Here is a 20,362-nt window from a genome sequence, read left to right as displayed (position 1 = left end):
CTGTATGACATGCAGGGAATGTTTTGACTAATGCAAGCCTCGACATTACGCGCATGCGCTAATCCCAATTGTCAAAGTCATGACCTGTCAAAGTTCATAAGCCAACTCGGCCAAGAAAGAAAAGAATTTTGTTAAAATGCCTTGTGTTGGTTGTGAAAAGGGTGAGTATTTGTTAATATAAAATATTAAGCACAAAAGAAAATCTCATTGTCTCCATACAGAGTGCAAATGTACGGCTGAGAAATGTGCCGATGGTTGCAAGTGCAGTTCGCCCGGAAAATGTGGCTGTAATCCTTCAAATGTGACCCAGCCATCAGGTGGCGGCTGCTGCAAGAAAGTGGAAGCTGCTGTCGTGAAAACAGAGAAAAGCTGCTGTAAGGACACTAAGAAGGAATAAATAACGCATTTATGTTTTGTTTTTATGATAGAAATACAACTGCTAGATAGAGCTATTCATCATGCAATTTTAATTTTCCTCAAATATAATCAAAAACAATTGATTTACTTTAACTTATTTATTTAACTATTAGACCTTTACCAACATTGTGACTTTGTGACGATGGCAATGCATTGTGTTAAAACAATAAAATTAACCAAAAATAATGCAAATTATGATTGTGTATACGTTTAACGAGCCAACAACAGTGTGTATTTTATTTATACATATCAATAAGCAAAAGAGGCAAGAATTTTTCACATAATAAGAATATAAGAGACAAGATAAAATATTGTGGAAATTAAACGAGTTTAAATTCGTAAGCAATTTCATTATATTACAGCATGAAAGTTTGTAGTTTCAAGTTTTCTTTTTCCTTCTAATTACATATAGTAAATATATATGCATATAAAAAACAATTTAAAATTTGATTTTCAACAAATACGAGCCACTTACTAAATATGTATTGTATGTATGTTATTATTATGTATATTAATATATTATTTAGCGCTGCGCTGAGCTGTTAAATTAATGTATGTTATATAAAAAACAATATTCCTTTTAGGGCAATTAATAGCTAGTTATTTTGTTTCTATCCATTTAGGGCTTACAATTTATACAAATCAATCGACGACAATTAAGAAGTAAACAAATGTGACCAAACGATGCATTTAGACTTAATTAATTGCGCTTCGATTTGCGCCTGTTTTTGCGACTGTTTGTGACGGCCAATGATGAGTTGGAGTTGGAGGCTGAGTTGGCCGTCTTCGTCGCCGTCGCCGCCGTCGTTTGGGGCATGCCTCCGCTCAACTTGCCCCAAATGTTGCTTAGAAATCCTGCGCCTCTATTGTTGGTGACACTGCTATGGTTGTAATTGGTATTCTTGTTCGATTTGCAAGAAACATTGTTGTTGTTATTATTATTGTTGTTGTTGTTAGTCGTTTGTTGTTGCTGTTGTTTCTGTTGTGTTGTAGCGGGCGACGGCTGCGCTTTATTTTGTGCTAATTGGGCGTATTCTCATGAGCGCTTCACTTTGCCATTGACCGCAGCAGCGGAGGATGAGCGGGATGCACTGCCGCCACCGCCAAGAGCCGCCTCCGTCGCATGCGTGGCCACATGCTGAATGCCCTTCTCCATGCAACCCTGATAGATGGGTCTCATGAACTGCAAGCAAACCATCGAATAATTAGCATTTGAATTGATTTGATTTGATTAACGTGTATCTTTAACTCACATTCTCCCACATTAGCGTGGCAAACTCATCCAGTTTGCCACCAAAGTCACTCAGCTCGCCGCTATATCTGTGGGATTGAGATTAGATTTAGAGACAAGACACTTTTCGGGCTTATCAGTTACCCACCTGATGTACGCCCAGAGTGCCAGCGTAAGCAGTGCCACGCCCATGACCAGGTTACAGAAGTTGGCAAATGTATAGAGTCCCACCAGTCCGAAGATGCCGCTTACTATATACATGATGACGGCACAGGCAAAATAGACGGCCGGAGTGCGTGCCGCCTTGAAGATGTTTTTGCTTTCGTTATGTGCCCGATAGTTGACAAAGACCTCCTCCAGATCCGTGTCCAATTGCTGACGGAACTTCTCCGTAAACTCTTCGCCGCCCATTTTACGCTTTGCGGCAAACTGAAAGAGTGCCTTGTCCTTCACACGCATATGTTCCGTCTCCAGGTGGGCGGTGCTTAAGTACGGCCGTGTGCCGCCGCAAACCTCCTCCATGAGCTGATTGTACAGCTCCTTGGCGGCCGCAACGGCAGTCAGATGATTCGCCTCGGCAGTGGCCACCAGCATGCTCTTCGGCTCGGGCAACTCGTTGCCCTTGTAGATGCTCATGTACGACTGGAAGTACTGGATGAGATCACGCGCTCGCACGCGCTGTCCACTGATCTCCTTGTAGACCAGATTGTCCGGTGCCAGCAACATGGGCACCAGTGTGCGTAGACTGTTCTTAAACTCCGGCGTTATATCCCGGAGCTGTCCATCGAAAGATGGATTTGTGGCAACATTGAGACCGGGATGTGGCATCAAAAAGCATGCCACCTCCGTGAAACACGACGAGATGTGTCGGCGCAGTGACTGCAATTCCGGATGCTGTTTGTCGGACACCTCGAGGCGACGCTTGAGTATCTTATCGCCACCGAATGCTCCGTATTCCGCCTCGTAGGGAAAACTCCAGTCGCGCACTAGGAACTGCAGACGCTGGAATGGCTTTTTGCCGGTATCGGCCAGCGCCAGGCGGCCGTATTCAGTGAACAGTTGCAGATGCTGCAAATCGTCCTCCTGTATGTTCTGTGAGAGATTATAGATTTGCACCGAGGACAGCATTGTGCTCAGGGCAAAAACCGTCGCACAATCGCGCACAGTGCTCTGGCTATCGAAGGCACCTTGTGTGTCCAGCAGTATGATGGCGATCTTGTCCCCATTCGGATAATCGTGCAGGAATATATCGGACCACATTAATATGCCGGTGGTATCACGCTCCGATCCTCCGCGCCACGAGAAGCCCGACAACGGTTCCGTCTCATCGCCCAGCCAATCCGTGACATCGTGTCGCACATACTGCAATAGCGAAGAAATGTGTTTGAAATACATATAGATAAGTATATTTCCAACTCACCTTTGAGTACATGTAGCGTAGAAAGAAGTCGAGGAGAAAACTCTTCCCCTTGCGGAAAGCACCCGCCACGGAGACGACACAGACATAGCGATCCTTTACCTCGTCCCGCATCAGCACCTCGCTCAGTGCATCCTCGTTGAGTACAAATGTGTGCTCCTCGGATGCATTGATCACCTGCACCGCCGAGCCTCCAATTGCTGTCCTCTCCATGTGTGTGTGTGTGTGTCTCTGTTTGTGTGTATCTGTGAGTATGTTTATTTGCAGGTGTGTGTGTGTGTGTGTCTGCTCTCGAGTTGTGCTTAGGCGTTAAAATTTCTTCCTGTTGTTGTTGTTGTTTGGAACTACTGCAAAAAGAAACACACAAACAAATGCGAAAGATTTAATAAATGTTACTTTGTGTGTGTAGACAGTTAGTGTTTGTAATTGTTTTGTCAAAATACAATAGATGCACAATTTATTTTGCAAAAAAAAAACCGTTTTCTTTGTTTTTGTTCTTATTTATAATTGTTATAAGTAAAAAAAAAATGATATTTGTTGCGTTTAAAAATATTAACAAAAAAAAAACAGAAGAAATAATAAACAAATACAGTTAAGCAAATAAATGTTTTGACAAAGTAAGACATGTACATATTTTTAAGTAAACCCAAAATAAAATGTGTTTTTTTTTCAGTTTTGTCAAAACAATAACTTGACTAACTGTAAGTACATTTTTGTCGGGTTTGTTAAAACAATTACTTGACTAGCTGTAGGAATTTTTTTTAATGTTGTTACAACAACTTTATGACGATATGTAGGTAATTTTTTTTAGTGTTGTCAAAACAATTTCCTGACGAACTGTGTGTGTGTACTCTTCGGTCAAATTGCAAGCGGCAACTAACGGTTAATTGCGCAAGTTCTATTTAATTATGTACGCTTCTGAGATCTTTTTGAGTCTTGGCAAGATCACATGGGGCAGGCCAAGGAATAGATGGCAAGGGGCAAGGGGCCAGGGGGGAGGGAGACGGGCATAATGTGGCAGGCGGCCTGCAATTATGAGAGGTTGCCAAAAATAAATTCAACTATGCGCTAGTTTGGCACCAACAGAGAACAGACGTTACGAGATATTTTTCAGGTAAATGCGTGAATTAAGCACGTAATCGAGAGTTGAGTTCATTTTCATTTGAATAAAATATTCATTCCACTTTCCAAAAGGCATTTGAATTGCCTGACGCAGTCGCCGCATTTGCTGATGACGTTGACAACTTTTTTTTGTTTTGTAGTCGCTACAGCGTTGACCAGTACTGTAAATTCTAATTGGAAACACACAATCAAAACAACCAAATGTCTGCAGGCGACAGACACAGCAGCAAACCTAACAGACTCGCGTTTGACAACAAAATAATTACATTTGCTTATGTCTCTATGTTGTATATGTTTATTATATTTTTGTATGTTGTAATATTTATTAAATTGATTTACAAGGTAAACGCGGCGTAGTCACAGTCGCCGTGACTGTCAACCAAATTGAACTGCACGGACACGCAAGTCACCCCGCGGTTCACGTATTCAATGAGCAATCAAATGAGCGAACGATCGTCAATTTCTCTCTCGCCTCTCTCTCTCTGCCTCTCTCTGACTGTCAGTTTTACTCTCACCTTTGTTCTCTTGTCGGTTTTCTGTTAAATGCGAACACTGGCACGCAGATAAGTCCAAAAGCAGGTGTAGTTTCTTAAATAATATTATTTCAATTAACAACACATCACATTTTACGATTGTGCTAAATTGGTTTGCCTTAATCTTTGGTTAGAGCTGCGGCAGACTTTGTTTTTTTTGTAACATTTTTAAATTTGTATGCACTGTTGGCAATGCTGTGTGACTGAGTTTTACGTGCTGTCAAAGCTGTGCTCAGAACGTCGCGCAGGTGTCAGATAGAGACGACTATAGATAGAGAAGAGCCAGGTTGATCACGAAACAATGCCAAAGTATTAGTTGTCCTACTTCTACTCAGCGGACATTTGTTAAGTTCATGATGTAAACAACACAAATGAAAAGTAACAGCAACAGTTGTGAGAGCGAAGCTAGCGTTGACGCTGGCAGCACGATTAGTCAACTGGAATGGTTGCTGAGAGCAACGAGCAGCAGCAGCAACAACAACAACAATAATGGCCAAAGCAAAACGAGTCAAGCAGCGGCAGCAACAACAACGACAGTCGCGTTCTGAGCAGCGCTTAAAATGCAAGAAAAAAAATAACATAAAGCGCGCAAAAGGGAAAATCAGCGTTTAAATTGCTTAAATTAGACAGTAAATAGTGTTTAATTAGCTTAATCAAAGCAACTAGCAGCTCCCATAGGGGGGCTTAAACCAAAGACCCAACCATCAACCGGGCTCATCATCATCAGACGCCAGTCGCCACAGCATGAAGTGTGGACACCGCCCAATTGCCAGCTGGCATCCCGCATCAATTTCCCTGCTGGCCATGTGTCTGCTGCAAAGTTGTTGTTGTGTATCCATGCAGGAACTGCCAGAGACTCGGATGGGGATGGGAATGAAGGTGGAGTTGCAGTTGGAGGAGCCTGTTTATTATTATGTAGGCTGTTTTACGGCTCGAACGGATCTGCTTAAGGAATCGCTGTACGCCAAGGCGCCTCAAGCCTGCATCGAGATCTGTGAGCACCAAGGACACAGATACGCGGTGCTGGCGGCGGAGAAATGCTTTTGTGCCAATCAACTGGAGCCGCAGGAGAAGCAGGACGAGCAACTGTGTCACACCCGCTGTCTGGCGAACAAGGCACAGTATTGTGGAGGCGTTGGTGTCCACTCGTACTACTCTACTACGCTGCTGAAGCAACCGGCGCCACATCATCTGCGGGTGGTCAACACCACAGAGAACAGCCTAAGCCTCGCCTGGGATGCCTATGAGTCCACCAAAATGCTGTTGGCCGGCGGTGCAGATCCTCTGGCACCGCACACACCGCAAATTGCCAACATTCGCATCAAGTGTCAAGTGGTGGACACCTATTCCACATTGCCCACATTCCAGCAGCCCGAATTCATAGTGCAAAGCACGGAGACACGTTTCGAGCTCACCGATCTCCAGCCGGCGACTCTCTACAATGTCAGCGTTATCGCCATTTGCGATCTGCCACAGCGGGAGCAGAAGGAATGTGGCATTGCCACACTGATGGCCAGAACCGAGGTGGGTCTGCCCAGTCCAGCTCCCATGCAGCCCAGGATTCTCTCACGCACGGATAACACCATAACCGTGGAGTTGTCCCCTGTGCACAACAACAATGGACCCGTCTCCCACTTGCTCATCATTGTCGAGTTCGTGGATGACTCGCTGAGTCGACCCTTCGATGCACAGCTGCTGGGCAGCTGGCAGCAATCCCAACAGAATAGCGTTCCCTTTTACATTGCCGCCGAGCTGGACTACGATCGACCGGAGGACAATCGCCAGAGGCACTTTGTCATCGGCGATGGCAAACGATATGGCAGATACCGCAATGTGCCGTTGGAGCCACTATCTGGAGATCAACAGAAGGAGAAGGAGGTCCATGTGCACATCAGCTTGGGCGTGGTAAGTAACAAATTAAATCTGATTAACATATAGAATTGGAAGTAAAAATACGACTATACTTTCTCTAATTTTGGAAAAAACCCGTAGAAAATGAATTTTCAATAACTTATCAAGCCCAATTTAGAACATTTCAAAAATGATGTGGAAAATACAATTCTAGTCGTTTTTCAGTAGATCATTGAAACGGATTAAGAATTATCCTATTGTTAATATCAAAATAAAATGAATAAAATTCTAGAATTATTCCAGTACAGCATCAAAACCAATCGTATTGTCTAAATAAAAAGAATAGAATCCTCTCTAAAAAAAAAAAAAAACAAAACTTGAAAGTAATCTTTAAGTATAGAATCAGAAATAACTATAGAGTTTTCTAAAGTCAATCAGGGAACTGAATAATAGTGCAATAAAACAGGTTTCTAATATGTACCCAAAGTGCAGAAAATTTAAATTTGAAATGCATGTTGAATTATTGTTGGATTAATCAGGATTTCATCCATATAGGTGAGCACACTGCAGAACATTACAAAGACGCTGTACACGAGAAGCAATCATGAGCAACATGCCAGTTCCCTGGACGACTTTAGTTATGCCACATTCGACAAGGGACAATCTTCGGTGGTGGCCTTGGCTGTCACCTGTGTGATCTTTGGAAGCTGCCTGCTGCTCAGCCTCATCACCTACTTCTATCTGCGCTACAAGACCTGCCACAGTCGAGGCTTGTCTGTCCGTGGACGCAATGCCCACGAGATGACGCAACAGACGCCGATCATTGAGCGGGAGAACAATGGTTATCTAATGGAGGATGAGCTGCCTCCCACGCTGGAGAGTTTTAAGAAGCGGTTGCAGACAATGGTTGAGGGATTGGAACGATTGCCTCGCAATGCATTACGTTTGAATGCCAACGATGTGATTGGAGAGGGACGCTATGGTGAGATTATCACGGGCAGACTCATCTCAGGGGAAGTCGTCAAGGATTGCGCCCTCCATGTGCTTGCCCTGGACGATCTAAGTGCTCCGACGCAGGCTCAACTATTGCGAGAGCTGCGACAATTGAAGCAATTGCAACGACATGAATTAATCCTGGAGTTCTATGGGATTTCGGCCAGTGCTGATTGGTTCTATCTCGTCTTTGAGCTGCAACGCGTCAGTCTGAAGCGACGACTGATCGAGAGTCGTCTGGCAACGCCGGCTGCACGTCTGACCACGCTCACGGAGCAACTGGTGCTCCAGTGGATGTACGAGCTGTCCAGTGCCATGTCGTATCTGGGTAGCTGTCAGGTGATCCATCGCCAACTGTCCGGCTACAGTGTCTATGTGAGCGCCGACTCCAAGTTGAAGCTGTGCGTCCTTGGACCATTGCACTATGTGAATGACAATGGCCAGCAGCTGGATCTTTGCCGCTGGCTGGCGCCGGAAGTGTTGCGTCATCAGCATCATACCACGGCCAAGTCGGATGTGTGGTCCTTTGCCTGCGTCGCCTGGGAGTGTTGTGCTCTGGGCGGAACGCCCTATGCGAATGTCGCCAGTAGCCAGCAGCTACTCGAGGCTCTTCGTGCTGGTGTGCGTCCCGCTCAGCCCGCCTATGTCTATGGCGATCTTTACCAGCTGCTCCTCAACTGCTGGCAGCTGGAGCCCAGCGAACGCATTGGCTTCGAGGATGTGGCCTTTGGTGTCCGACAACTGATGACTTCGCCTCGACACGCCCTGTGCTTTGATCGCTCCACATCCGACACTCTGGAGACGCTGCCATTGTATCTACCAATGCTCGAGACGCAGATTTAACTTGGAAAATAGAAAGCCGACTCGACGACACAAATATCCTTTAGTTTTATTCCTTTTAATTTACAACACCTTCACATACCGCAATTGTTTGACGCAATTGTTTTGACAAAGAAAGTAATTGAAAAAATAAACAATTGTTTCTTAAAAACAATAACTTGCCTAACGTTTATATCTTAAAGTTTTCCAGGCAGAGCAATAAACGCTTTTGTTGTTGTGTTTATTGCTGTGTTGACCATTTGTAGTTTTCCTAAGTATTTCTTTTTATCAAAACTTGTTAACAGCAACCAACAAATAAATCTGTCATATTGAATCGACAGATGTCATATTTAAATACAATTCACACTAAGATCATTGAAAGAGTATGTAAGAATTGTGTAATAAAATGTTAACTCTCTTCAGCCGCTCGGATTTGGAATCAAATGAGCAAACGTGCTGTGGATTGAATTGATCAGCTGCAAATCACAAAGAGCGCAACCAAAGAAGGAGAGTAAGAGAGCGCACTTAGAGAGAGAGAGGCACAATCAAAGGTGCGAAGAGAGTGTTTTGCTGATCTTTGTTGGGCACAATTAATAATAGAAAATATAAATAAAGTAGCGCATGTAGAAATTTGCAATTAATTAGTTTAAAGGTCGCGCGCTCAGGGGGTCAGAAGTGGGCACAAAATGCAATTCTTTAAATATGTAATTAATTAGACAAGCTTTTGTGAGTCAGCCAACTGCCAATAGGCAAATTCAAAATATTTTTGCATTAGTCACAGAATAAGAGAGAAGATTATGATGATGATAGTCTCTTCAACGCTTGTGAAGGCAACTGGCAAAACATTCAATACACACGCACACACACACACACACACATCTGCTTTCAATTAAAAACTTCCAATTGGAAACAGAGTGCTAATCTGGCCAGCACAACAAGAAGTCCCGGTGAGAGAACAGCTGATAAGCCACAAACTAGCCAAAGACACAGCACATGTCTGAGATATTGTTAAAGTTTATTATAAGCGGCAATGAAGCGAACATACATTTATACTTAGATACAAACACGTATATATTGTATATATACTATATACTATATATACATAAACAAAAGCTGAACAGTTTTAGCGCTTGGTCGACTTTTGCACTCATCGACTCGGAGTCAAGGTGAATGACGTTACCAAACACAGTCAAAGAGGCTATATCTCGGGGCAATAACAATTGAAATCGGTTGGGCACGCATACATATGTACATACGTGCCCATATATATCTGCACATGTATTGACAATACAAATTATTAATAAATCAAGCTGCGAGCCCTGTAATGACGCTACAACAACAACAAAACAACAAAATTCGAATGTGGACGTGGAAAGTGGACAAGAAAAGGGCACGTGAAACGGGAGACCAATCAGAGCTGGATACTTAATTGCACCAGACTCAATGTTTTGTAATTTTAATATTCAGCTATGCATATTACTCGCACATACATGCACGGAGACGACGCAATACAAATTGTTTTTTGTTTTTATTACATACACAGAGAGTCAAAAACTGGTTGGTTGTCACTGCACAAGCAAACTCGCATTCACATTCACATTCGAATAATTCGTTATGTTTACGTTATATTGTTAATCACACACTCAACTTGAATATTACTCACTTTAATAAACAATTCGTCCACAGCGAATGCGCCTCTAAAACTTGCTTTCTTAATTTACTTTTTTTGACTCTGAGAGAAAGAACAAAAACCGAGGGTTGCCCATCCGGTAAGAGTTACCGATCTGGCTCGATTTTTTTGTACTTAAAAAAACAAGTACAAATCCGTAAAAGATCTTGAAATAGTAGAAAAAGTAGATTTTCCGAGACAAAGGAGATCCTTTTATAGGACATTGTTAAAGATGGATTTTTGTCTTTAGGTACAGGTTTAGTACGAATCGTTCAGAAAAGTTCGATCTACTTTCCAAATTGAGCAAGCGCGCTTCGTCCCTGATTGTAAAGAGCTAGTTCAGCTCCGTAATTATATGTTTCACTTAAACAGACAAAAGGTGGCGCCACAGATTTGAAACGTGTGGCAGCATTGGTTAAAAAGTCTTTAAAATATGATTTTTTTATTTTCTCTAATTTTATTTGGTATTTTGTCAAATATGAATAGCATACATTCAATGCAAATATACTGAAAAAAAATAATACAATTTTGTGGAATCAAAATGATGTGATCAATTGAGTTTTATTGCTAAAATCAGATCAAGTGAATTTAATTCATTTGAATTTTACGTCAACACTTTCGCCGTTCTAAATACTTTTGCAATTTAAATTATTTTTGTCGATTAAAGGCAGTTTCTATCCAACTCGAAGTTGGTTTAAAGCGTTTGAAATGCAAATTTCATGCACTTCCGGTTACAATGCACTTGCTGCCCTGAGTACGAATTCATATGCAGTTTGCCTTATAAATAACAATTTGCATTTTCTCTTATCACCGGAACTTATCAAGTACGGTTTCCGTAAGACAAAGGTCTGACCAACTTCAAACTGTCATAATTTTGTTACAACTAAACCGATTTTCAATCGAAATGTAATTTTGTTCATGGATTGGGCCTATAAAATTATTCTGCATTTAATATTAATAAATTAATTAAAAAAAATAAAATTATTTTTTGAAAACTTCGATTTTTATGGTAAAATTCAAAGTTTTAAGTCTCAAGTTTTCACTTTTGGTTTACCCAACTTGACATATTAATAACTTTGTTGAAACTGGACCGATGTCATTTTGATAATGGGCTGGCCTCTTTATTTATTTTGCATTCAAATTTAATTATTTTTGATTAAAAATTGTTTGTCCTTTGGAACTAAGCATAGATTTTAATGCACTTTTTGTTGATAAATTTATCAGACAAAGTCTTCAATGATGAATTTCTTAAAAATTTGACTAAGAGAAGAGAAACTACGCAACTACGAAGATAAACAAAGTTTGAAGAAGTAATATTAGATGTGGCATTTAATGTTGCATTCGAGGAACATATTGGGATGGAACCCAATGTTATGTTTTTTTTTTAATATATTTCTAGTATCTAGGGTGTTTGCTATTACATAATGTGTTCATAAGTTAGGTAAGTACGAGAACAATAATTACTGTTGACTTGGCCTTAATCTAGGATCAGTCTTAATGTGGCCGACGGGAGATGCCTCCATCCAAGCACATGCTGCGCTTTTCACTCAGACAGGAGGCATAGGCCATGGCATGTGGTATGAAGTTCTGTTCGTAGACACCGGTGAAGAGCTGGGCAAATGGTCCGCTGGCAAAGACGGCGACATCATCGCCGCCATGTGTCTCCGACTCGAGAGGAACGGCCGTTGGGAACATGAAATCCTTGTTCTTCATGTTGATGGAACGGAGATTCTTGCGCTTGATGGCACCATCCTCTTCATAGAGATAGTTGGTATTATAGCCAGGTCCGTTGGCATAGCTGAGCGTGGCATAGGGCAGATCATCGGCGGCCAGTTGGCCATCGTTGATGCCAAAGATATCGTTCTTGCGACTGGAGTATCCTGCCAACGACATGGTATGCGAATGATCCGATGTCACCACAATCAAAGTGTCCTCCACGCTGCTGTGTGTGCGTGCCCAGCGCACGGATTTATCAAACTCGGCCGTCTCATCGATGGCACGGAGCGCCAAGGTGTCGTGATGTCCGTGATCGATGCGTCCGCCCTCGACAAACAGAAAGTAGCCACGACCGGCGCTCTGGCGTTCCAATATACCAAGTGCCGCCTGTACCATCTCCTCCAGCGTTGGGTGCTCCTCGGCATTTGAATCCAGATGATATGGCATGTGATACGGAGCAAAGAGGCCAAGGACACGTGTCGTTTGGTTGGATAGCTCCAGCAGCTCTCGACGTGTTTGAACATAGTGTGCACTGTTGGTGTGTTGACGCTGCCATTCCTCGATGAGATTACGTCCGTCCAGTCGCTGTCCGGGCGCACCGCTTGCATCCTGTGCACTTTTGGGCAAGAAGTTTTGCCGACCGCCGCCGAGGATGACGTTCAAGTTTTGTCCCACGTGACCAAAGACCAATTGTGATGCAATATCCGGGCAGACCGTTGGATCAGCGTTATCAGCCAGGACATCGGCATCGTTCTCCCAGTTGCGATTCGCAGTGTGAGCATAGACGCCGGCGGGGGAAGCGTGTGTCACGGATGTGGTGGTGATCAGACCCGTGGCCATGCCCTGTCGCTGTGCCCAAGCCGCAATGGAGGCCACATGATGCGCCTGGTCCGCTTGGGCCTGACAATCCTTCATTTGGACAGCAGCTGTGACGCCCACAGTGCCATAGTTGGCCTTGACGCCGCCCAGGTAGGCGGTGGCGGTGCAGGCGGAATCCGCCACCTGCATGTTGGCGCAGTACGTCTTACTGAGTCCCACATAGGGGAACTGCTCGAAGGCAAATTGCTTCTCCTCGCCGCCCAGATAGACGCGTCCAGCTGTGATCGTCGGAATGGACATGCCATCGCCCATGAACAGCATTAGATTCTTGGCCAATTGCGTATTCAATCGCATCTTACTCTCCAGCTGCTGCTCCAGTGTCTGTTGGGCAAGTGTGCGCCAATACTCGGCATACTCCTCCTCCGGCCTCTGCGGATTAAAGCAGATCTGCGGCATGGCGCGCTTCGAGCGTCGCTCCCCACTTCCCGCTGCTGTGAAAAGCGGATGCATCCGACGGTCGTCATCACGTGTGGGCAGTGCTAAGAAGACGAGAGAAGAATAGAGTTCAACAGAGTACAGTTGTGTCACTTAACTATGGACGACTGACCGTCTGTCTGTCTGTCTGTCTGTCTGTCTGTCTGTCTGTCTGTCTGTCTGTCTGTCACAATGATTTGTTACTTACCAAGGCCGTCGGACAGCGCAATGAGTCCGCCAAATGTGAATACGAGTAACTGAAAGATCATCTCGTGAATCGGGAACTGTCTGTTACACTGTCACGTTCCACTTGGGACTGATAGCAAGTCGCACGAGACCCGAGGTATTTATAGTCGCGCCCGATTTCATAACAGGTCATCGTCGGCTGATAAACGACAAATCTGTACGGGGCAATCGATGCCTGCCTCGTCTTGAACGTTCCATCATTAGCACGTGTTGCATGTATGCATGTATTCGGTTCGTTATTGTTTTTATTTTCTGCATACCCTACATCCACTGAAATTGGGCAAAGCTGGGTATAATGGTTGGTTGCAAATGTATGTAACAGGCAAAAGGAGAATCTAGTACAACTTAGAAATCGGATAGTCGCTAAACTATTAAAGGTATTAACAAATCTTAAATGCTGTATCTATAAATATTTTAGGCGCTTCATTGATATTCTATTTCTGTAAATAACACTAAATTTAAAAACAAAAATCATTTGGGGTATTTTTTTTACTCGTATATTATTATGGTTCTTAAATGAGTTTTAAAAAGAAAAATAAAATCAAAAACCTATGAGAATCTATTTCTCTGACAAAACAATTACTTGACTAACCGTATATTCTTGATCAGTTGCATCAACTTAAGTAAAATTGAAGACTGTCTTTAAGAGACTTTAAATTTGGTATGTAGATTTATTTTTAATATAACCGTTGTGAAAGGAGAGTGTTAGAGCCTAAGCGCAGGGTATCACTCAGTCGTGCACTTTCGACTAAGTGTTCTTGTTTGGAAAAGTGCGTTATCAATTTCCGCCGTGAGCCTCTCATACACGTAGTTGTTGTCTTCTGCCTGCCCTCATCCCCCGACCATTGTCTTGATGAATATTTTGCCTGCGGAAGAGCGCACACGCGAGTTGTTCACGTGATCGTCTTGTCTCAATTTGGAACTGTACAAAAATCCGGGTTGTGCCTTTCGCTGTAAGTCGTAAACGTCAAAGATACAGTCATAAAGAAAAAAGAAACTAACAGCGAAATAGGCATAATAAATAGATTCTACACAGAAAATTACTTACATGTACATATAGTTATACAATTGTATTTTTCTTTTATTTTGAAATTTATCGTTAAATTCGCGTGATTTCAAAATAGTGCGTAAGATTTTGTGTGATTGGTGAAAATGAAATTGAAGTTGGCAACGCCGAAATGTTTGAGGTATTGCCAATTGCGCAGGCGCTAGCAACAAAAATAAAAGCTTAATTGTTTGACAATCGCAATGGCTTCATACCTCCTCTCTCGCTCACTCACTCACTCGCTCGTTGGCTCTCTCTTAAACGCTCTCTTGCACAGCAGCCGTTATCTCCTGCTGATGCTGCTGCGCCAAGAAACATCTTCGTTAGAGAGCTTCTGGCCTGACAGCGCGCATTAGGCCAAAATAGTTGTTGGTTCGCATGCAAAACGTCAAAATCGCATAAGCTAAAACATTTTTACACCAACGGCGCGTTTTTAATTTTTTCTACACTATAAGAATACATAGAGAAAATGCTAAGAAATTAACGAAAAAGCTAAGAAAAAACGGACAAAAACTTTAGCCCAATATTTGTTGTTTTTAAAATCACAAATACTAATAAATATGTATACATACAAACATATATATTTATATATATTTAACTAAATAAACGCGTGTATATAACAAACAAAATTTCAATAATTTTCAAATAAAAAAGGTAATAGAAAGTGATTAAAAGTGCGTGTAATATTGTGTATGACAAAACCAAAGTTCAAAATATCCAATAAAAAAATGTATACATTTTAAAGCAATTCTCGGCCAACAATTTGTTTATATATCTCGCAATTGGACTTGAAATCGTTGACAAAATATTTGGCGACAATTCTTAAAAGTTTTTCCCTTCGCCTTGCAATCGAGTATTTGTGTGTATAACTGTAGAAATGGTAAAGCATTGTGCGTACATCTATGTATATCTATATATATGTGGATATATATGCAGTTTACATACATACTTATACACAAAAAGGACAATGGGTTTCCGTTTGTTGTAGAAATGCTGAAAAAACAACATACATTATTTATATATTATAAAGTACGAGGCTGTAAGTCGGGATTATGTGATTACGTACACTCAGAAGTACCAGTGTAGCAGTATATCAGTATATATGTGTATGTACATGTGTATGTACAGAAAGAGGATGTTGTGGACGCCCAGCTGGCTGCCAAAGCTACATAATGGCTCAACATAGTTTTACGTTTGAGTTTTCGAGTGTACTACAACAATGTATATATGTATATATACGTATGAGTGTGTGTGTGTGACACAAAACTTTTTACAACAGCTAAGGGATATTGAGACAAATTGGACTATGACATTTCCAATATACAAAATTCGAATTCACATCTATTTTTCAAATATTTTCCATATTTGCCATTAATTTTATTACATATTACACTATTACATATTATAGTGTGTTTACATATATTGATTAAATTACATCTAATTAAATTTATATTTATTATTATAATACCCAAGATAGTAGCTTTAAAAATACTTAATGTTTAGTTGCTTTAAATATATTAAAGTATTTTAAATTTGACAAGCTGAAAAACTTTAAAAGTGCTGCAATTTACTGGCGCGAATTTGCTAATTAACCTGTGTGTATATTTAGACATTAAAATGAGTGTGTGTGTGTGTGTGTGTGTTTTTATAACAATCTTGCAACTTTCAATTGGCTTTATTGACAGTTAAACCGAAAGTTATCAGATACACGACAACACGAGCGAAGTTGCGTCGAAAGTCGATAACAATAAGGACGACGACAACAACAACAGCAACAACAAATAAAAGTTATATTCACAGCATCAGAAACTGTAAGAAATTCAGCAGTCAAACGCGAGTCGCAAGAACAAGAGAAACAATTAAATAACAAAAAAAATAAGCCCAAAACTTTATCAACATACACACACTCACACACACCCACAACTTTGACTACGTGTACTACTACAAGCAACTTGTCGCTTTAGCGTGAGCAGAGTGAGAGGAAGGCAAGTTTTTGGCCGCACTGTGTGGTGAAACAAACTTTTAACATAGTAGCCCACATACTTTTATATACAAACAAACAAACAAACATACGGCAGAGCACTCTGATGCTCAAACATTTGTGCAAAAGTAATAAACCAAATGACATACATACATACAGATATATGTATATATACATGTATATGTATGTATGGGTATGTGTGTGTTCATGCATGTACAACGAGGACGAAGACTGCACAGTGTCTCAGTAATACTGAGACAACAGTCGAACAATCAGCACTTATACATTGCATTTAAAATATATGTAACTACTTCAACATACAAGCATATATTTTTTTCTTTGTTTGAATTTGTTATTATCAGTTTACAGTGGGCTTTGTTGTGAAATCTAAGCTTAATTAAAATATCAATAAGAACTTTGAAAACAGTGTTCAACAGTTTATTTTTTACTTTTTTAACGCTATTATAGTTTTAAAACATTTAAGTAATGTAGCAGGTGGGAAATTGGAGTCAAGTGTCCTAGTCTTAAAAAAAAAAAAATTTTAGGCTATTAAATTAAACTTTGTCAATTTTATTGACTTTTCTTTCGAAAATACAAATGAAAATAAAATTGATATAATATATTCTATTAAACTTAAAATTTCAAATTCATACAATGAGCTCGGTCAATTGGTTGATTATTAAAATTTTTATACACATATTTAAATAAGTTTCGTATTATTTAGCTAGCATGTTATTAATTCATAAGTTAAGTTTAATGTGTTGAAGTTAAGGAATGTAAGCCCACTGTGCAGATTTTGCTTGCCAGCATCAAGCGGACGTAGATTTAGAGCCGAAAAGGATAAACGTAACCGAAGTTACAAGGCACGACACGAACTGGCGACAGCACGAACTGTTGGCACGAACGCGAATGCGGCCCCCAAAACCAACGCTTTAGTTTCGACGTCAACATCAGCGATTCAGCGAGAGTTAACTTTACCGTTATGCTGTAAGCATTGGGTGCTTCGTTTAAATGAGTGCTCGTTGAATGTGTGAGTAATTGGAGAGATGCTGTCGTAGGAGGGGACGGTTGCGTTGGGTTGCGTTGGGTTGCGTTGGGTTGCGTTGGGGACAGTGGATGGGGATAGGGGATGGTTTGGAATAGAGAGCAAACAACAACAAGCAAGGAATTGATGTTACATTGCCTGCCAGCAGACGGTTACAGAGTTTTATGGAACAACGAAAAGGGAGCGAATTGGCGCCAGTTGAAGATTTATCCTTGTGTTATGTACCGAGTATGAAAATATGAAAGCATTTGAGTTTGTGTAAATATGACCAGTTCTGTGGGTGGGGGTTGTTTTGTTGTGTTTTTATCTTCATAAATACACACGCACATTGTAAATGTATTATAAACACTCGTGTATACATATACATATATCTGTATCTGAGTATCGGATTGCATTTGTAGATACATAAATATAGATACGCCTGATTGTATGCAATGTGTGTGCATTTTAATGCAACTACGATTGCACACACATACATATTTACATATATGTATGTTTTTGAGTGTGTGTGTGTATGTGTGTGTGTTTGTTTACTTACCTTCACTGCAGTTGCTGCTTTTGATTTTGCGGCCACAACAGTGGTTGATGCTGATTTTGTTGCTTTTTCTGCTTTTACTGCATTTTGTTAATGGCCTTCTCACATTACTGTTAAGCCTGCTCAGCCCGGGGCGGGTGCTGGGTGCTGGGATTGACCTTCACCCATTTTCCGGTACTTAAGCAGTGACAAACCGACCGAAAGTCAAACGCCATTGAGTTTTTAATTTCGACGATGATTCTTTTCGCTTCCCTTCATCGCTCTTTTCTGTTTGCATTTTTTCTTTTGCAATCTGCCCGATTTATGTTGTTGTGCAACACTGCACACAGCTGATTCCCTTTTTGAACCACCTGCAGCAGGTGGGCTGAGCTTAATTTTAGAAACGGCTGCATCTATACATAGAGTAAGTAGAAAATACACGTATGCATATGTCAGTTTAATTTTGTGCGCAGGTTCTCGATAGTCCGGGGAGTATCCCCGGATAATAGCCATGGCAACTTGCAGCTTGAGGCTGCAGGGTAAACTTGTCCTAACATTTGCAACTGCAACTGGACAAACAGGTTGCTGTCGCTCCTAGGAGTACAGTTGTGTAATGAGATTTTTGACGCACTTGTCATTTTACCTTTGTCCACCTTTGGAAAAAGTTGAATATTCTGAACTGTGTTATTTCAACATCTTTTTAATCAAGAAATTTACTGTATATACAATAAAAAAAAAGTAAATAAATAAACAAATAGAAATAGTTTCATTAAACATGTTTAGTGACTAAATAAATAAATTAAAGTAGAGATATTTAAATTAATATTTTGGAATAAAGTACTCAACTGTTTTACTGTTTCAATATCAACTCAACATCAACCATAATATCAGAATGTATAAATCGAGATATGAATCGTATAAATTCAAAAAAGTATTTATTTTTTCTTACAAATATATATTAATGCTCTCTGTGCAGAAGAATTATACTCTGTAACACACTTAATTAATAAAGACTTTTCGGATACAGTTTGGGACTATCTTGCTTGACTGTAGCCTTAAGTGAAATTTATTTAAAATTTTTTATTTTTACTTTACTCAGGATATACAGTTATTTTATTTTTATATTAACTTAACAATTTTCTTTAAATAAAAAATAATCGATTTGCAGTTAATAGGAAAATTTTTTTCAATTTGACTCTTAAGATCCGAAATTCCATAATTTGAACATCTTCATGTCGATTTTTTTGGGGGGAAAATAAGCTGTTTTTTTTATTATTAATCAAAAATCTTGATGCAGAAATAACTAAATTTTTAATTTGTTGCTTTCTAAGTCATTTTCAAGGAACCAAACCGAAACCAATAAAGGCTACGGCTTCGACTACGTTACGTTCCGAAACAACTATTTCGGTAAAAGGTTCAATTTCAATTTTCTTCTTTCGGTTTCGGTATCAGTACCGGTACGAATCGGTACACCAAATCAATTTTAATGCAAAATAAATTAAGATGCCAAACCATGATCAAAATGACATTCCGCTCGAAATTCAGTAAAGTTTTGTCAAAAGTATGACAGTTCGAAGTTGCTCAAGCCTCTAACCTATCAACTTTACAAGTGAAAATATTTCTTAATTTTGCCATAATTTTTAACAAGAAAATGAAAGGCCTTAGAATCAGGTTTAAAGTGTCGCTTTATACTAATTACGATATAAGGAGTTGATTAAAAGTAAAAACTTGAGATTTAAAATTTTGAATTTTCGAAATTTCAAAGGGGGGACCCTTACCATCAAAATGGAACCATGGCTTGGATAGTCGAAAAATAATAAAACTTTTTAAATGAACAAAATTTGAATACAGAATGAATTTAGAAACCAAACCATGAGCAAAATGACATTCCGCTTGAAAATCGGTAAAGTTTTGCTAAAGTTATGACAGTTCGAAGTTGCTCGAGCCTCTGACCTAGCCACTTTACAAGTCCAAATTTTTGTTCAATTTCACATGATTTTTTACAAAAAAATGAAAGGTCTCAGAATCAAGTTTAAAGTGTTGTTTTATACTAATAACGATATAAGCAGTTGATTAAAAGTGAAAACTTAAGATTTAAAATTTTGAATTTTCGAAATTTCAAAGGGGGGACCCTTACCATCAACATTGAACCATGGCTTCGATAGTCGAAGAATAATAAAATTTTCTAAGTGCAAAAATTTAAATGCAGTATGAATCGAATCAAGAAGTTTGTTTCATTGGAAGTTTTTTAAGCGTTCACTTTTCGATTTTTAAAAGAGATTACATTTCGGTTACGGTTTCAGCTCCGGTGCTAAAAATGAAACGGTTAGTTTCACCTAACGGTTCCGATAGCGGTTACGGTGTTATTCGCTAGTCATTTTTAAAGATTATTATGTATTTAAAAGTCACCAAAATTTCTAAATTCTGGTTTATTTCCTGTGTATGTATATATGCGTGTATGTATTTCCAT

General features: G+C 40.2%; 4 protein-coding genes across 5 annotated transcripts; 2 read left to right on the top strand and 2 right to left on the bottom strand.

Annotated features, from left to right (window-relative positions):
• The first annotated feature begins 100 nt into the window (after positions 1 to 100).
• On the top strand, positions 101 to 609 carry LOC117789688 (metallothionein-3). Its single transcript, XM_034628777.1, has 2 exons — positions 101 to 161; positions 222 to 609. The coding sequence occupies exons 1-2, from the start codon at positions 137 to 139 to the stop codon at positions 395 to 397; spliced, it is 201 nt and encodes a 66-aa protein (XP_034484668.1). The 5' UTR covers positions 101 to 136; the 3' UTR covers positions 398 to 609.
• Positions 610 to 622: 13 nt separating this feature from the next.
• LOC117789687 (atlastin) lies at positions 623 to 4,603 on the bottom strand. Of its 2 annotated transcripts, XM_034628776.1 has the most exons (6): positions 4,454 to 4,603; positions 3,069 to 3,412; positions 1,797 to 3,010; positions 1,671 to 1,737; positions 1,424 to 1,600; positions 623 to 1,393 (listed from the first exon to the last, which is right to left on the bottom strand). In XM_034628776.1, the coding sequence occupies exons 2-5, from the start codon at positions 3,276 to 3,278 to the stop codon at positions 1,454 to 1,456; spliced, it is 1,638 nt and encodes a 545-aa protein (XP_034484667.1). In that variant the 5' UTR covers positions 3,279 to 3,412; positions 4,454 to 4,603; the 3' UTR covers positions 623 to 1,393; positions 1,424 to 1,453. The 2 variants fall into 2 exon arrangements, with proteins under 2 accessions (XP_034484667.1, XP_034484665.1); XM_034628774.1 differs by having other exon boundaries at positions 623 to 1,600.
• Positions 4,604 to 5,161: 558 nt separating this feature from the next.
• On the top strand, positions 5,162 to 8,743 carry LOC117789686 (putative tyrosine-protein kinase Wsck). Its single transcript, XM_034628773.1, has 2 exons — positions 5,162 to 6,625; positions 7,127 to 8,743. The coding sequence occupies exons 1-2, from the start codon at positions 5,465 to 5,467 to the stop codon at positions 8,405 to 8,407; spliced, it is 2,442 nt and encodes an 813-aa protein (XP_034484664.1). The 5' UTR covers positions 5,162 to 5,464; the 3' UTR covers positions 8,408 to 8,743.
• A 2,620-nt stretch (positions 8,744 to 11,363) lies between these two features.
• Positions 11,364 to 13,330, bottom strand: LOC117789479 (alkaline phosphatase). The gene is made up of 2 exons (XM_034628509.1): positions 13,270 to 13,330; positions 11,364 to 13,126 (listed from the first exon to the last, which is right to left on the bottom strand). Exons 1-2 carry the CDS (start codon positions 13,328 to 13,330, stop codon positions 11,547 to 11,549), a joined length of 1,641 nt encoding a protein of 546 aa, XP_034484400.1. The 3' UTR covers positions 11,364 to 11,546.
• Positions 13,331 to 20,362: the final 7,032 nt, after the last annotated feature.

Source organism: Drosophila innubila (assembly GCF_004354385.1).
Source record: "Drosophila innubila isolate TH190305 chromosome 3R unlocalized genomic scaffold, UK_Dinn_1.0 2_E_3R, whole genome shotgun sequence".
NCBI classification, from domain to species: Eukaryota; Metazoa; Arthropoda; class Insecta; order Diptera; family Drosophilidae; genus Drosophila; species Drosophila innubila.
Note: the sequence above shows the minus strand (reverse complement) of the source record. Positions and strands in the feature narration are given on the sequence as shown.

What these genes read in the sequence shown, in the direction of transcription:
- LOC117789688 (XM_034628777.1), top strand. Translation starts at nt 137, where the DNA reads ATGCCTTGTGTTGGTTGTGAAAAGG. An exon ending in TTGTGTTGGTTGTGAAAAGG is followed by an intron (nt 162 to 221) that starts GTGAGTATTTGT and finishes GTCTCCATACAG; the next exon opens with AGTGCAAATGTACGGCTGAG.
- LOC117789687 (XM_034628774.1), bottom strand. Translation starts at nt 3,278, where the DNA reads ATGGAGAGGACAGCAATTGGAGGCTCGGCGGTGCAGGTGATCAATGCA. An exon ending in TACGCTACATGTACTCAAAG is followed by an intron (nt 3,011 to 3,068) that starts GTGAGTTGGAAA and finishes TCGCTATTGCAG; the next exon opens with TATGTGCGACACGATGTCAC. An exon ending in GCACTCTGGGCGTACATCAG is followed by an intron (nt 1,738 to 1,796) that starts GTGGGTAACTGA and finishes TCAATCCCACAG; the next exon opens with ATATAGCGGCGAGCTGAGTG.
- LOC117789686 (XM_034628773.1), top strand. Translation starts at nt 5,465, where the DNA reads ATGAAGTGTGGACACCGCCCAATTGCCAGCTGGCATCCCGCATCAATT. An exon ending in TGCACATCAGCTTGGGCGTG is followed by an intron (nt 6,626 to 7,126) that starts GTAAGTAACAAA and finishes TCATCCATATAG; the next exon opens with GTGAGCACACTGCAGAACAT.
- LOC117789479 (XM_034628509.1), bottom strand. Translation starts at nt 13,330, where the DNA reads ATGATCTTTCAGTTACTCGTATTCACATTTGGCGGACTCATTGCGCTG. An exon ending in TGCGCTGTCCGACGGCCTTG is followed by an intron (nt 13,127 to 13,269) that starts GTAAGTAACAAA and finishes TCGTCTTCTTAG; the next exon opens with CACTGCCCACACGTGATGAC.